Source organism: Camponotus vicinus, unplaced genomic scaffold (genome assembly GCF_025532165.1).
Source record: "Camponotus vicinus isolate PSW18456_S1 unplaced genomic scaffold, iyCamVici1.0 SCAF_6, whole genome shotgun sequence".
Lineage (NCBI taxonomy): Eukaryota > Metazoa > Arthropoda > Insecta > Hymenoptera > Formicidae > Camponotus > Camponotus vicinus.
Window position 1 is genome coordinate 2121356 of NW_028141978.1, and position 17205 is coordinate 2138560.

A 17205-nucleotide genomic window follows, 5' to 3' on the forward strand; every position below is an offset into this window, starting at 1 on the left:
AATACTCGTAATTAGCAAGTACATCAAAGTATTTCAAGTATTTTGTTGATCTCATTATATCGCTTCGAACTTTGAATTCTGGTGAAATGAGAAAGGATAGTATTGAGGAAAGATAATTAAGATTAATGAAAATATATGCAAAATGCGAGAGATACTATATTTAGATAATAAAAAATTTAACTGGAAGAAAATTCTAAATAATTTAGCCTACAAAACTTCAATCATTAACCATACAGCTTGTAGAAATTATGTGCGATTTTTCAGTCGAATACTAACTATCATAGATGGTTCTTCGATATTCTCTAAACTTTGTCGAAATAGTTGAGCATGTTGCCAAGCAAGTTGACCTTGTCCGCCAGAAAATGTTACAATTATATCTAATTTCACAGCTTTTTGTACTTCTTCTGTATAAAAACTATTGCAGTTAGAAATAGGTATGACAATCACTTTATCATCACTAAAAACAGCTTCAATCTTCCAGGATATATTAGCTTCATGAAACACTTCTGATTTAGCTTTTAGATTAAATGTCTCTAGATACAATTCAGAATTTGCAATTTTAAAAGTCCATTTAATACGTCCACACTGTGCATCCGGAGATCGTGCTAAATAAACCATCTTCCAATCATCTTCCACTTTACGAAAGATTCCACCATCTGTAGTATTTATTCCTTCCTGCCACCCAGATTTTTCCAATATTGTACCATCGTTATGCACAATATGATATATATCTTTAACAATATTATATTGCAATTCAAATGTTTGTCCATATTTAGAAACATCCCAAATATAATTCTTTTCTATGTTGGCCTAGAAAGAGAAGTAAATATGGAAATTAATGATGATAAATTAATAATGGATAGTTAGATTAGAATTTGATAAATTTTTAAAATATGACATTTTATATATTTTCAAAATTTTAGAATATATTTATACCTGTTCAGTTTCACCTCGTGCTAATCTCCATAGAAGAGAACCCGAGGTCCGCCCTTCGTAAGTTTCATCGGAATCCTCGTTTTGTAAATTAGGAATGTATAGCATATTAGCAAGCTCCAACAGACTCCGCTTGACGATATATTCTCTGCGTACTCGGCTGTAATTCGGCGAATTTTGTCGTTGATCACTTAATGATCGTAAAAATTGTATTAAGCTCTGTTCACTGCAAATTTTCCGCCTTTTCAGGACGGCTTCAAGATTTCGTGTATAACGCCATGTGACATCTTGCACTTCATCCTTGGAATAGGCTATTATATATGTTAATTTCTTTTTCCATCCTTTCTCATACATTAATGGCTTGTCTATTATATTCTCACACGGATCTAGGTGAATCCATCTCTTGCTTAATGCTGACCATATCTGAAAATAGGAAAATGAAAAATTCTAAACAATTCTGAGCAGATGATTTTACCATAAAATAAATTCCGTGAAACTACTAAAGTAACTACTATAGTATTTCATATATACCTCTGTCCAAACGTGATCTGTCTCATCACATATAAACCGTGCATCATAATCTAGCGAACGACATAAAAGTGTGAACACATTGGCCCATTCTCCGCAACGACCGCGTCTCAGCATCAATAATGGCTCTGGATGCGAATAACGAGGAAATTCGACAACTACATTGCATTTTTTACATCTAAGATTGAATTAACATTGTAACAATATTGCAGGTCTACCAATGCAATATACAGTCCTTTACATTACATGAAATACTTAAAGAAATCTTACCTGTGTAACTCTATCCTCAAGCATTGACGATTTGTAGATGGTACTACACTCTCGTATACACATTCACTAGAACATCTTGAGCACTTTGGACTGTTAACCCATTTAAAAAATTCATGCTTAAACCAATGTAAAAGCTCGCCAAGCAGCAAATCTTTAGCCATCAATTCTGTCTCAGATTCAATTGAGGCACTTTTATCCGCATTGTTAAACTTAAAATATCTGTAGATAAAATAAATAATAAACAATCATAAATTCCATTATAAACAATGCATATATGATTTAATTACTTTTGTATATTTCTCATCTTTTCCATAACTGCAATTTCTAATTGTTTAATTGGTATAACATTTCTGGCCTTTCTTTGTAAATTTGGATCTTCATAATGCAAAACATCGTGAAAATGTCCAGAAATTCTTTTGAAAAATTCTTTCCGCATTGTAGAATTTTCCTCAGTGTCTTCAGTTACAGATCTGCTCTCTGACACAGCAGATAACAATTTTGACAAATGTTGAAGTCTTGAAAGAGATGCGTTGTCTGGCAAAAATATGCGTTCCCCATCCTGTTACATAATTGTTATTTAAAAAGGATTGTTTAAAAAATATGAAAAATATTTTGTAGCATTCAAATTTAGGTAACAAAAACAGCCATTAAACTAGTAGACGTTACATTGTTATTGTTTTAATTGTAGAAAAGAATTAAAATCAGAAAATATCCGTTGGCTCGAATACAGACCTCGACGTAACCGACGTCGAACAAACACTCCATGGCACCGATAGCCGGCAGAAGCTTCTCGACGACCACTTCATCATCCAGACGTACCTCGCGTGCCTTGTTATTGTTCGGCGATCTCAATACATTACGACAGATATTTAATAATGCTTTCCGTGCTTCGTCGCGCACGTTGTTGTCATTCTCCTCCAGTGACTTTACACAGCGTTCTAGGCTCTCCATATTTGATTAAGACTCACACGTGTATCCAATTATTTCGCGATCACCTGTTTATCTGAATATCATTGTCGGACATTCACCAATCTGGCGTATCATCATTATTGCTGACTCGTATGTCGCTGGCATTGGCTACCTAGAGATAAGCTTGATTATGTCAATACTCGTATGAACCTTCTACACTTTATACCCTCTCTCTCTCTATCTCTCTCTTTCTCTCTCAGAGAGGACTACAAAACTCATCTATATTAAAAATTTATTTACATTTATATACATAAGCGTCTTGCCTACTGGTGCTACTGGCATTTCGTGCACATAGCACGGAATAGGATCAGAAATTGTACACATTATATATTACCCTCTGAGAATATTCGTGGACACTTTGTAGTTCATGTCCACGTTTTTAATGTTTACAGAAGGCGTATCGCTTTCAGGGATCAGGGAGCGAGTGGTCGTGACTCGTGACACCTCTCAGGCTGGAATTCATAGTCCGATCTTATCAGAGAGAAGACTGAGAGATGTCATGGCCTGTTTTTAGGTGATCTCTGAAAGCGATACTCCCTCTATGGACATTGAAAACGTGGACATGAACTACAAAGCCAATGTCCATGAATGTTCTCAGAGGGTAATATATAATGTGCACAATTTCTGGTTTTGTTCCGTGCTATGTGCACGAAATGCCGGTAGCACCAGAGTATAACAATCATTATTTTGAAAATAGTATATAAATATGATAAATAATAATTTTTATAAAAATAATTTTTATAAATTACTTACCTATATGTGTATGTATGTGTGCCCATACGTTGTCCAAATGATTTTAAATGTAAGAATAGACTATATGAATATCGGCATATGTTACCGTCGGCATAGCTTTCAGGTTCATGAGAGTACTGAAACCTCCTCACCTGGCAAATGCCTTCGTTAAAGCGGAGATACAGGGGAGGAAAAATTGAGGAGGAAAAATTTTTTTATTTTTTTAAATTATTTTTAATAGAGTTTTTAAACAGAGAATATAATACATATAAAAAATATATATTACATAATTATAATATATACAACGTAAATTAGAATTAATTTGCAATTACATAAAAAACATATTACAAATTATTAAATTATGTAATATAAAAATAATTACATTACAAATATATATATTACAAAATTTAATGCAGAATATATAAAATACAATGCATTAGAAATATGTATTACAAAATATAATACAAATTTAATATAAACTATAATTTTAAACTTAATACAAAATAAAATTTATTACACGAAAGTGTCCAAAGTATACGTATAATATAAAATTCACTAAAAATTTTTACAGACAAGACTGATTAGTGATGATTAATTACGCGATATTTATTATTAATAATCGACATAGAATAATAGAATTTAATTAGTTTTATATAAATAACGTATAAACGTAAATAATCATGATCAAAAGAGTCATTAATAAAATTGTTGATCATTTCTTCGATTGTAAGACAAAGTATTTGCATTATTGACGCATTTCGTGCAGACCATGAAAAAAAATATTTAAAACGTGTAAAGATAGAACAAGCTTTGATGTAAATCAAAGATTAAATTATAAAATAAATTGCGATTTAAAATTCGCGAGAAAACGCGACGAATAAATAAATCGACAATAATCGAATATTCACACAATTGCGAGATACGTATAATTTTTATAATATAATAATCGAATCAATAGACACGTGCGATATAATTATTATCACACAAATGTTGACAGACGAAGATATTTTAGCAAACATTTGTGATCTGTATTGTTTATGAACATAAAATTCACTGTCCGATTTATGTGCGATTAATATATACGCGACTTTATACGAATTTCACGATTGAGAATAAAATACATATCCTATTTCGCGCCTGATTAGCTGAATAAGAAGAAATGAGCTCTATAAGCTTTAAAATATAATTAAAAATCGCGTTGTGGCCACGTTTAATAGAAAATAACGGAACGAATAATTTTCATTAATATAGTTATCGATCGTCTTTTAAATTACAGAAGAAAACATTTGCACTACCAGCATTTTGCACGAACTACTAAAAACAATATTCAAAGACGTGGAAAGATAAAGCTTCAATGTATAAGTCAACGATTAAATTATAAGATAAATCGCGATTTAAAATTCACGAGAAAACGCGACAAATAAATAAGTCGATAATATGCGGAATATTTGATCGCGATACGTATAATTTTTATAATATAATAATCGAAGCTCTCAATAGACACGTGCGCGATATAATTATTATCACGTAAATATAGAAAATCGAAAATATTTCAACAATCATTTGAGATCTGTAATGTTTGTGAATATGCAATTCAGCGACCGAACGAATTACTGCGAATTTTTATAAGATATATAGCGATTTAAAATTCGCGATAAAACGCGACGATAAATAAATCGAAAATATTCAAAATATTCAATTGCAGATACGCGAGTGACATACCGGTAATCCGATAAAAAGAGGAGCGATCTTAAAAATGGAGAACGATTAACATCTTGTTTCTACATCAGATTTCGCAAGATCAATCTGCGAAGAAAAGTTAAGTGATCCATTGAACGTCGCGAATTCCACTGTAGGAGGGAACGAATCCTGGATCTTCCGGACTATTCCCGATAGCAATGATTTCAGTATTAAATCAAAGACAATTCCCTCGTCATTATTTTCTATTCACGAAATTGACATTCACGTCAGAAAACATGTTCTTTCATTACTAAGAAATATATTTCTTTATTGAAAATTAAATGGATATAACCTTTGTTATTGAAATGTGATTACGAACGATTATATTTATAAATAATAAAATACATGCATTATTGGAGTTTGTGTTAAATGTGCGAACACATAATTTGGGGTACCGTCTGCGCGCGCGAGACGAATCGAACCCGATAACAGCAAGATTTAAAAAATTTCAATTCGAATAGTGTTCAAAATAAAATAAATGAAATAATTTTAAATATATAATTAATTCTAGATTAATTCTCTAGATTCTTATTCTTGTAACGTTTAAATTAATAATTTTTTTTTCTTTTTATCAATATCTTACTGATATAAGGGTACCCATTCGATTCGTCTCTAAATTTTTAAGTATTCGCACATTTTATGCAACATTCATGTATAATTTCGCGTATATATAATATATTATATTAACAAAAATTATAAAAATATTTTGGATTCGTTAATTTGTGCATGTATTTCAAATAATTTTTTCAAATTAATTAATAATTAATAAAATATATTCGTTCGTAATCATTTTTATCATAAAAATTAATTAAATTATGAAATTATTTAAAAAATTAAAATTTATACACAACGCTATATCCATATTTAATCTACTATTAAATCTTTCTGGCATTATATAGACAATAATGATACCAATCCTAATAATGAAGAACATTTTTTAACGAAGAGAAGAAAAGATACATTTCTCTCATCTAAATATATATTATTTAAATTAATTCGACGTTAAAGAAGCGTATCGTCGTTGAATTACTACCGAAATCATTGCTTTCGGAAATTGCCAGGAAAACCTGGGATTAGTTCCAATCTTACAATAAAAATTCCCAATTTTTAACAGGGCACCGAACTAGACGTCGCGAATGGATCTCACAAGAACCGGTGAGAAATAATTCTCCATGATGAAAATCGTTTCGACTCCTCGGCGGTACGAGCCACGCAACTATTATTAACGTTTATTTAACGGAAGAGACAACGATAACTCTTTTTTTAAAACGACAATCTAGTCTGAGAATGCGAAAAGGACGCGGGAAAAACACGGTGATTTCGAAACCGTAATTTATTAATTTATTTATGAATATTTTCCGATACAAAATTCGTAAGTATAAATATAACTGAAAAAACAAATTATTAAATTCATAATAATTAACTCGCGATTCTATAATATCGAAGATGATCGTTAAATTTTGTGAAGCTAATATTTAATCGTTGACTTATCACATCGAATCTTCACACTCTTATTTGATAATTCTGTATATTTAATTAGCAATATTTAGGAATATTATCTGACGAGAGGGACAGTGATAAAAATCTTTTGTTAAAACGATAATTTTGTATAAGAACTTGTATTAAAAATTTTATATTTGATCGCGCGATGTATATACTTAATATGTATACCTATACATTAGACGGCACTCCCGGTTTCGGTACGAGCGAAAATCCCATTTCACTTACGAGAATCAACTTTGAGCCAACCGGTCGGGATTGCAACGACACAACGAGCAAGGACTAAGCCCAAACCGGAAAGAAGACGAAACGATTGACGGAAATAGAGGAAAATGAAGTTCGCCAACTCTTTTTCGCGCATAATTATCCTATCTCGTATCGAACCTGGACCCGCTAAGCACGATTTCAGGTGCTCCGCCCGGACATATTATGCCTCCCGCGGTTGCTATATGCTACACCAGGCTAGTAGACGGCAAAAGAAGAGGATACCCACATTTTTTAAATGCTTACATTCAGCAATTTAGAAAATGGGGAGGCAACCCCTTTTACCGAGCGAAAATCGTGCCTAGGGGAATCCACTCGACTCCTCGACAGGGTTAACACACGCAGTGCGTGTGGCTGTAGACGAGCAAAGAGAAGGGACCCATTGACGACCATTCCGAGCAATCGATCGAGTTCTACCTAATTCGGACCGAATCACTTGACGAAGCACGAAGCAAGAGTGTACGTTGCATAGCAACGTGTGCAAACTCGAAACATCCCAGTTAGTTGGCATCGGAAGTAGAGACTCGTGACAATAAGGAAATTGGGATTTTTATACGAAAAGTCCAACGCGGAAGCGCGAAAACGCGACGACGCGAGAATACTACAACGCGGAAACGCGGTAATGCCGCCGTCTGCGACATGACGGCACCGACGATGGAAAGTCGATGACGCAATGTAATTCTTTTATTAAAACGACAATCTCGTCTAAGAAGAACGCGGAAAAGAACGTGGGAAAAACACCGTGTTTTTCGCAACCGTAATTTATTAATTTATTTATGAATATTTTCCGATACTAAATTCGTAATTACAAATATAACTGAAAAGCAAATTATTAAATTCATAATAATTAACTCGCGATCCTATAATAGCGAAGGTGACGCGAAGAGAACGCGGAAAGAACACGGTATTTTCGCAATCATAATTTAATAATTTATTTTAAGAATATTCAGTTCCGCGCGATATGGAATTCATAAATAGATAAATCTAACGGAAAGCATATCATTAAATTTATAATAATTGACTCGCGATTCTACATTTTATATAAAAATTTTCCGAATTTATTAATGACTCTTTGATATGAAAATATAAACAGTTATTCTTTTACGAATATTTCAAAAATATTTACTATAGAAAGAAATATGTTAATTTAACGAATTAATATTATACGTATACTTACGTATAATCATATATATACATATAATATATACGTATAATCATTATACGTATACTTTCGATAATTTTTCGTGTAATTTACATAAGAATGTATTCACGTAATTTACAATCGTAAATACAATTTCATGTAATATAATTATAGTTATAATTGTATTTTATACAACTATGTCAATAATTAAAAATATCAATATTAGATTATAATTAATATACAATTATAACTATTTACAATTTACATCGTAAATAGACACAATACAATTTACAATCGTAAATACAATTTCATGTACAATAATATAATTATAGTTATAATTGTATTTTATACAACTATGTCAATAATTAAAAATATCAATATTAGATTATAATTAATATACAATTATAACTATTTACAATTTACAAAACACAATTTATTAATTACAAAGTACAATTTACAAAATATAATTTATGATGTTATCAATATCAAATAAATGTACTCGATTTATTCAAATATTTAATAACATAAATAATTTGATATTGATAACATTAACATTTGGACTTAATATTATAGCTATATATTAATTTACACATTTATATGATATATTTTTAATTTTTTAAATCAAATATAACATGCTAAAATATATCTTGAACATTTATAATTATGCAATTTGTTTAATCTTCTTGAAAATAATTTTGATAATTTAAATTTCATTTTTAAAACATTTTTAAAAATAAATTCAATTTAATTTTTTAAGAATAATTTTAAATTATTACAAGGAATTACAAAAGTATCCAAAATATACGTATAATATAAAATTTATTAAAAATTTCTACATAGTCCAAACAAGGCTGATTAGCGATGATGATTTACGCGATATTTATTATTAATAATCGACATACAATAATAGAATTTAAGAATAGAAATTAGTTTTATATAAATAACGCTTAAACATAAATAATCGTGATCAAAAGGGTCATTAATAAAATTATTGATAGTTTTTCCGATTGTAAAAGAAAGTATTTCTATTACTGGCGCATTTTATATAGATTATTAATATTCAAAACGCGAAAAGATAAATCAAGCTTCGATGTAAATCAATGATTAAAGTACAAGATAAATAACAATTTAAAATTCGCGAGAGAGCGATATCGAATAAATAAATCGATTATTAGGAATAGTTGATTACGATATGCATAATTTTTGTAATATGATAATCGAAACCGCTAATAGACAGCGCGCGACATAATTATTATCAAACAAATGCGAAGATATTTCAAGACATTTGAGATTTATAATATTTGCGAATATAGAATTTATTACAAATTTTTAGAAGATATATCGTGATTTACAATTCGCGAGAAGACGCGACAAATAAATAAATCGACAATATTCGGAATATTTGATTGCGTTATGTATAATTTTTATAATATAATCGGAGTCCCTAATAGATACGCGTGATATAATTAATAGAAAATAACGGGTTTAATAAAGAATAACGGAACGAATAATTTTATCAAAGTCTCTCTCTAATACTTTAACTATCTAACTATATCTCTAACTATCGATGTATTAGTAGAGTTTAATAAGATTTATATAATGATTTAAATAATCGCGATTTTAATCATTAATAAAATTATCGATCATCTTCTTAAATAGTAAAAAAAATATTTGCACTATTAGCGCAGACTATAAAAAACAATATTCAAAGACGTGGAAAGGTAGACAAAGTTTCGACGTATAAGTCAACGATTAAATTATAAGATAATATTAAGTTATAAGATAACTCGCGATTCACAATTCGCGAGAGGACGCGACAAATAAATAAATCGACAATATTCGGAATATTTTTGATTGCGATATGTACAATTTTAATAATATAATCGGAGCACCTAATAGACACGCGCGATATAATTACTATCACGCACAAGTGCAAAGATATTTCGACAGATATTTAAGGTCTGTAATATTTGCGAATTTATTTGCGATTAATACGCTATTTTATAGAAATATCGCGATTGAAAGATACATATTGAAAATACATACATCTCGCGCATGATTAGATAAATGAAATAAAATGAATCTTAAGACTTTACAATTTTGAATATAATTAACATATAATTAAAAAATCGCGTTGTTCGCCACGTTTAATAGAGAATAACGGAACAAATAATTTTATCAAAATCCCTCTCTAATAATTTAATTATCTAACTATATCTCTAACTATCGATGAATTAGTAGAGTTTAATAAGATTTATATAATGATTTAAATAATCGCGATTAATCATTAATAAAATTATCGGTCATCTTCTTAAATAGTAAAAAAAATATTTGCACTACTAGCGAAGACTATAAAAGACAATATTCAAAGACGTGGAAAGATAGACAAAGTTTCGACGTATAAGTCAACGATTAAATTATAAGATAAATCGCAATTTAAAATTCCCGAGAAAACGCGACGAATAAATATAATGATCGAAGCTCTCAATAGACACGTGCGCGATATAATTATTATCACGTAAGTATAAAAAATCAAAAATATTGCAACAATCATTTGAGGTCTGTAATGATCGTGAATATACAATTCACCGACCGATATACTTGTGAATTTTTATAAGATAAATCGCGATTTCAAATTCGCGATAAAACGCGACGAATAAATAAATCGATAATATTCAAAATATTCAATTGCAGATACGCGAGTGACATACCGGTAATATCCGATAAAAAGAGGAGCGATCTTAAAAATGGAGAACGATTAACATCTTGTTTCTACATCAGATTTCGCAAGATCAATCTGCGAAGAAAAGTTAAGTGATCCATTGAATGTCGGGAATTCCACTGTAGGAGGGAACGAATCCTGGATCTTCCGGACTATTCCCGATAGCAATGATTTCAGTATTAAATCAAAGACAATTATCCCTCGTCATTATTTTCTATTCACGAAATTGATATTCACGTCAGAAAACATGTTCTTTCATTACTAAGAAATATATTTCTTTATTGAAAATTAAATGGATATAACCTTTGTTATTGAAATGTGATTACGAACGATTATATTTATAAATAATAAAATACATGCATTATTGGAGTTTGTGTTAAATGTGCGAACACATAATTTGGGGTACCGTCTGCGCGCGCGAGACGAATCGAACCCGATAACAGCAAGATTTAAAAAATTTCGAATAGTGTTCAAAATAAAATAAATGAAATAATTTTAAATATATAATTAATTCTAGATTAATTCTCTAGATTCTTATTCTTGTAACGTTTAAATTAATAATTTTTTTTTCTTTTTATCAATATCTTACTGATATAAGGGTACCCATTCGATTCGTCTCTAAATTTTTAAGTATTCGCACATTTTATGCAACATTCATGTATAATTTCGCGTATATATAATATATTATATTAACAAAAATTATAAAAATATTTTGGATTCGTTAATTTGTGCATGTATTTCAAATAATTTTTTCAAATTAATTAATAATTAATAAAATATATTCGTTCGTAATCATTTTTATCATAAAAATTAATTAAATTATGAAATTATTTAAAAAATTAAAATTTATACACAACGCTATATCCATATTTAATCTACTATTAAATCTTTCTGGCATTATATAGACAATAATGATACCAATCCTAATAATGAAGAACATTTTTTAACGAAGAGAAGAAAAGATACATTTCTCTCATCTAAATATATATTATTTAAATTAATTCGACGTTAAAGAAGCGTATCGTCGTTGAATTACTACCGAAATCATTGCTTTCGGAAATTGCCAGGAAAACCTGGGATTAGTTCCAATCTTACAATAAAAATTCCCAATTTTTAACAGGGCACCGAACTAGACGTCGCGAATGGATCTCACAAGAACCGGTGAGAAATAATTCTCCATGATGAAAATCGTTTCGACTCCTCGGCGGTACGAGCCACGCAACTATTATTAACGTTTATTTAACGGAAGAGACAACGATAACTCTTTTTTTAAAACGACAATCTAGTCTGAGAATGCGAAAAGGACGCGGGAAAAACACGGTGATTTCGAAACCGTAATTTATTAATTTATTTATGAATATTTTCCGATACAAAATTCGTAAGTATAAATATAACTGAAAAAACAAATTATTAAATTCATAATAATTAACTCGCGATTCTATAATATCGAAGGTGATCGTTAAATTTTGTGAAGCTAATATTTAATCGTTGACTTATCACATCAAATCTTCACACTCTTATTTGATAATTCTGTATATTTAATTAGCAATATTTAGGAATATTATCTGACGAGAGGGATAGCGATAAAAATCTTTTGTTAAAACGATAATTTTGTATAAGAACTTGTATTAAAAATTTTATATTTGATCGCGCGATTTATATACTTAATATGTATATCTATACATTAGACGGCACTCCCGGTGTCGGTACGAGCGAAAATCCCATTTCACTTACGAGAATCAACTTTGAGCCAACCGGTCGGGATTGCAACGACACAACGAGCAAGGACTAAGCCCAAACCGGAAAGAAGACGAAACGATTGACGGAAATAGAGGAAAATGAAGTTCGCCAACTCTTTTTCGCGCATAATTATCCTATCTCGTATCGAACCTGGACCCGCTAAGCACGATTTCAGGTGCTCCGCCCGGACATATTATGCCTCCCGCGGTTGCTATATGCTACACCAGGCTAGTAGACGGCAAAAGAAGAGGATACCCACATTTTTTAAATGCTTACATTCAGCAATTTAGAAAATGGGGAGGCAACCCCTTTTACCGAGCGAAAATCGTGCCTAGGGGAATCCACTCGACTCCTCGACAGGGTTAACACACGCAGTGCGTGTGGCTGTAGACGAGCAAAGAGAAGGGACCCATTGACGACCATTCCGAGCAATCGATCGAGTTCTAACTAATTCGGGCCGAATCACTTGACGAAGCACGAAGCAAGAGTGTACGTTGTATAGCAACGTGTGCAAACTCGAAACATCCCAGTTAGTTGGCATCGGAAGTAGAGACTCGTGACAATAAGGAAATTGGGATTTTTATACGAAAAGTCCAACGCGGAAGCGCGAAAACGCGACGACGCGAGAATACTATAACGCGGAAATGCGGTAACGAAATACCGCCGTCCGCGACACGTTGACGGCACCGACGATGGAAAGTCGATGACGCAATGTAACTCTTTTATTAAAACGACAATCTCGTCTAAGAACGCCAAAAAGAACGCGGGAAAAACATGGTGATTTCGCAACCGTAATTTATTAATTTATTTATGAATATTTTTCGATACGAAATTCGTAAATATAACTGAAAAACAAATTATTAAATTCATAATAATTAACTCGCGATTCTATAATATCGAAGGTGATTGTTAAATTTTGTGAAGTTATTATTTAATCGTTGACTTATTATGTCGAATCTTCACACTTTTATTCGATATTTTTTTATATTTAATTAGCAATATTTAGGAATATTATCTGACGAGAGGGACAGCGATAAAATTCTTTTGTTAAAACGGTAATCTTTTATAGGACGCGAAAAGAACGCGAAAAGAACACGGAAAGAACGTGAAAAGAATGCGGAAAGAACGCGGAAAGAACACGGAAAGAACACGGTATTTTCGCAATCATAATTTAATAATTTATTTTAAGAATATTCAGCTCCGCGCGATATGGAATTCATAAATAGATAAATCTAAAAAAAGCATATCATAAAATTTATAATAATTGACTCGCGATTCTATAACAAAGGCGTTCGTCAAATTTTATAACGTTTATATTTAATCATTAATTTAGCATCGAATTTTTACATTTTATATAAAAATTTTCCGAATTTATTAATGACTCTTTGATATGAAAATATAAATAGTTACTCTTTTATGAATATTTAAAGAATATATACTATAAAAATAAATATGTTAATTTAATGAATTACTATTATAATCACTATACGTATACTTTGGATAATTTTTCGTGTAATTTACATAAGAATGTATTTACGCAATTTACAATCTTCTTAAACATTAATAATTTTGCAATTTCTTTTAGTATTCCTGAAAATAATTTTAATAATTTAAATTAATAATTTAAATATTTTCATTTTTTTAGCATTTTTTAAAATAAATTCAATTTAATTTTTTAAACTGAAATAAAGCCAAATTACAAATTTCTCTATATTATATTAGACTGCTAACACGGCCATATCTCATATAATATAAAACAAAGGCAACTATTTATAACTGGACAGAATTTATACCGGGTATCACAGAATTTAACATAACATAACTGTCGCTCTCGAAAGATGCAATTGTAATTTATATGAGTATCGATTGTATATTTATTTTAATAATTGCTGGTTATTGCTTATATTTATTTAAATACTATATTTTAATATTTTGTAACTACTTATGTTCACTTTAATCACTATCTCGTAGAAGTTTATATTTATTTTAATAAATGCCGGCAAAAATTGACAGTACGACATAATATTTATATTAATCTAATCTGTATATGTATATCCTGCCCAAATGTAAATGGTTATCCTGGCTTCAGCTGTTAGCAGCCTGGTATAATATATAAAATTTTTATAATATAAAAGTCTCTATGCAGATTTACCAATAAAAATTGATTGATATTATAATAATATATGTAATTAATAAATTTTTATAGAAATGCATAATTTATAATAAAATATAAAATTAATATGTGTATAACATTTATCATATTACATTTATCACATTACAAGTTATTTCATTAATTAATCATTTGGCTTTACATTAAGTTTAAAAACAATATTTACAACAAATGTTGTAATGGATGAGCTAATAAGAAATTAGAGTAAGATAAGTGAATAAGATAAATGCGCGTTATAAGCGAATAAATTAGCATTAAATGTAATTGATACAATTTTTAGTGTTCTTTATTTTTAATAAATTAGGTAAAATCTATACAAAAATAATCTTTTCTCTATCTTTTTTCTTTATAATTAAAATACTGCAATATATTTTCGCAATGGATGCAATATATTTCGAACGAATTTAAAAGTTATTTAATTTAATCTATTCTAGCTCATCCATTTTAAGGCAACGGATTTATTTACAATCTCTATGAATCCGTTACTTTAAAATTAAATAAAAGTTTTTATCACTTACCGGAGCATTGATGTGCCACAGCGGAGTTGTCATTATTGAAGCTACGTTGTCTGTAACATACAAATATAAAATTCATTTATAACAAAGCTCAAAATACAATCAATATTTCAAAAAATTATTATTGTGCGGAATTTCATATCCGGTGTGTAAAATAATAAGCAGATATAAACACGTGGGAAGATTTTATAAATTTTAAAATTACTTTTTAAATAGAAATTTTTATATATGATTTTTATAAAAATCTTTCTCTCTAATTTTCTCTTTAATTCCTTTAAATTATAAGAACGAATTATTGTGCGTACGATTTATAACAATTGATGTACAAATAATAAATATTCACCATCAGGTTGCTTCGCCGATGCAAGATGCCTCTCCCAGGCCTCCTCCTCCTCTCACAATAGTTTGTTGGTCTGTAACATACAAAGAAGATTCAAATTGTAGTCACGGTCAAAAAATTATTATTATTTGCATTTAATTTTATATCCGACGCACATAAATAATAAGCAGATAAACAATTTTATAAATTTTGAAAAAAATTCTACTAATAAGTAATAATTTAATAATTCTATTAAAAGCTATTCGAACGTAGAAACTTTTAAATTACAGTTTTTATGTAAAAATTTCTCTCTTTTTCTCTTGTTTAAGTCAGGTACATAAAAAATGAAATTACGCGATTAATTACTTAATTTAAATCGCGCGTACGCAATTAATAAATAATTATATATAAGCGATAATTTATTTACCATAGAGTTGCTTCACAGGTGCCTGATGCCTCTCCCAGGCCTCCTCCTCCTCTCATATTGTTGACGCGCGATACTTTCAACGGCACTCCCGCACTCACGAGCGATATTTTTATATCGCTATTTTCGTTATTTTACGCGCGATACTTAACGATTTCCGCACTATTTCGATGCGATTAAAAATTTTATATTTGATCGCGCGATGTATATACTTAATATGTCTATACTTTGAACGGCACTCCCGGTTTCGGTACGAACGAAAATCCCATTTCATTTACGAGAATCAATTTCGAGCCAACCGGTCGGGATTGCAACGATACAACGAGCAAGGACTAAGCCCAAACCGGAAAGAAGACGTAACGATTGACGGAAATAGAGGAAAATGAAGTTCGCCAACTCTTTTTCGCGCATAATTATCCTATCTCGTATCGAACCTGGACCCGCTAAGCACGATTTCAGGTGCTCCGCCCGGACATATTATGCCTCCCGCGGTTGCTATATGCTACACCAGGCTAGTAGACGGCAAAAGAAGAGGATACCCACATTTTTTAAATGCTTACATTCAGCAATTTAGAAAATGGGGAGGCAACCCCTTTTACCGAGCGAAAATCGTGCCTAGAGGAATCCACTCGACTCCTCGACAGGGTTAACACACGCAGTGCGTGTGGCTGTAGACGAGCAAAGAGAAGGGACCCATTGACGACCATTCCGAGCAATCGATCGAGTTCTAACTAATTCGGGCCGAATCACTTGACGAAGCACGAAGCAAGAGTGTACGTTGCATAGCAACGTGTGCAAACTCGAAACATCCCAGTTAATTGGCATCTGAAGTAGAGACTCGTGACAATAAATGAAATTGGGATTTTATATGAAAAGTCCAAAAGTTTCGCGAAAACGCGACGACGCGAGAATACTACAACGCGAAAACGCGGTAACGAAGCGCTTGCCGTCCGCGGCACGTTGACGGCACCGACGACGCGAAAGGGTACTTAGCTTCCCATTCAGGAACCTTAAGATTTATCATAAATAGAAAAATTTAAGATAAACCTCAAGGCACCATCCAAGTACTAAGCCCTCCCACCGCGACAAGGTGTACCCCATGGGAGGGTTATATTATATATAATTTTATATATAATATAATACATAATTTGAAATTTATTTTGTAATATAGTACATAAATTTAAATTCGCAAATATAAACGATAAATAAAAATATAAAGATAAGAGAACATCTATTAT

General features: G+C 30.7%; 1 protein-coding gene and 1 long non-coding RNA gene across 4 annotated transcripts; both read right to left on the minus strand.

Annotated features, from left to right (window-relative positions):
• Positions 1-132: 132 nt before the first annotated feature.
• Pngl (N-glycanase Pngl) lies at positions 133-3171 on the minus strand. Of its 3 annotated transcripts, none has more exons than XM_083102940.1 (7): positions 2941-3171; positions 2464-2812; positions 2019-2290; positions 1732-1950; positions 1465-1639; positions 937-1356; positions 133-810 (listed from the first exon to the last, which is right to left on the minus strand). In XM_083102940.1, the coding sequence occupies exons 2-7, from the start codon at positions 2680-2682 to the stop codon at positions 247-249; spliced, it is 1869 nt and encodes a 622-aa protein (XP_082959066.1). In that variant the 5' UTR covers positions 2683-2812; positions 2941-3171; the 3' UTR covers positions 133-246. The 3 variants fall into 3 exon arrangements, with proteins under 3 accessions (XP_082959066.1, XP_082959069.1, XP_082959068.1); XM_083102943.1 differs by having other exon boundaries at positions 3035-3167; XM_083102942.1 differs by having other exon boundaries at positions 2464-3171.
• Positions 3172-15223: 12052 nt separating this feature from the next.
• Positions 15224-16042, minus strand: LOC145973002 (uncharacterized). Its single transcript, XR_014439330.1, has 3 exons — positions 15971-16042; positions 15568-15637; positions 15224-15277 (listed from the first exon to the last, which is right to left on the minus strand). It is a non-coding gene; the product is annotated as an uncharacterized LOC145973002 (long non-coding RNA).
• Between the last annotated feature and the right edge of the window lie 1163 nt (positions 16043-17205).

Coding starts and splice junctions, on each gene's coding strand:
- Pngl (XM_083102940.1), bottom strand. CDS start 2,682: ATGGAGAGCCTAGAACGCTGTGTAAAGTCACTGGAGGAGAATGACAAC. Junction 1,951..2,018: donor AAGATGAGAAATATACAAAA/GTAATTAAATCA, acceptor TTTTATCTACAG/ATATTTTAAGTTTAACAATG. Junction 1,640..1,731: donor TTGAGGATAGAGTTACACAG/GTAAGATTTCTT, acceptor ATTCAATCTTAG/ATGTAAAAAATGCAATGTAG.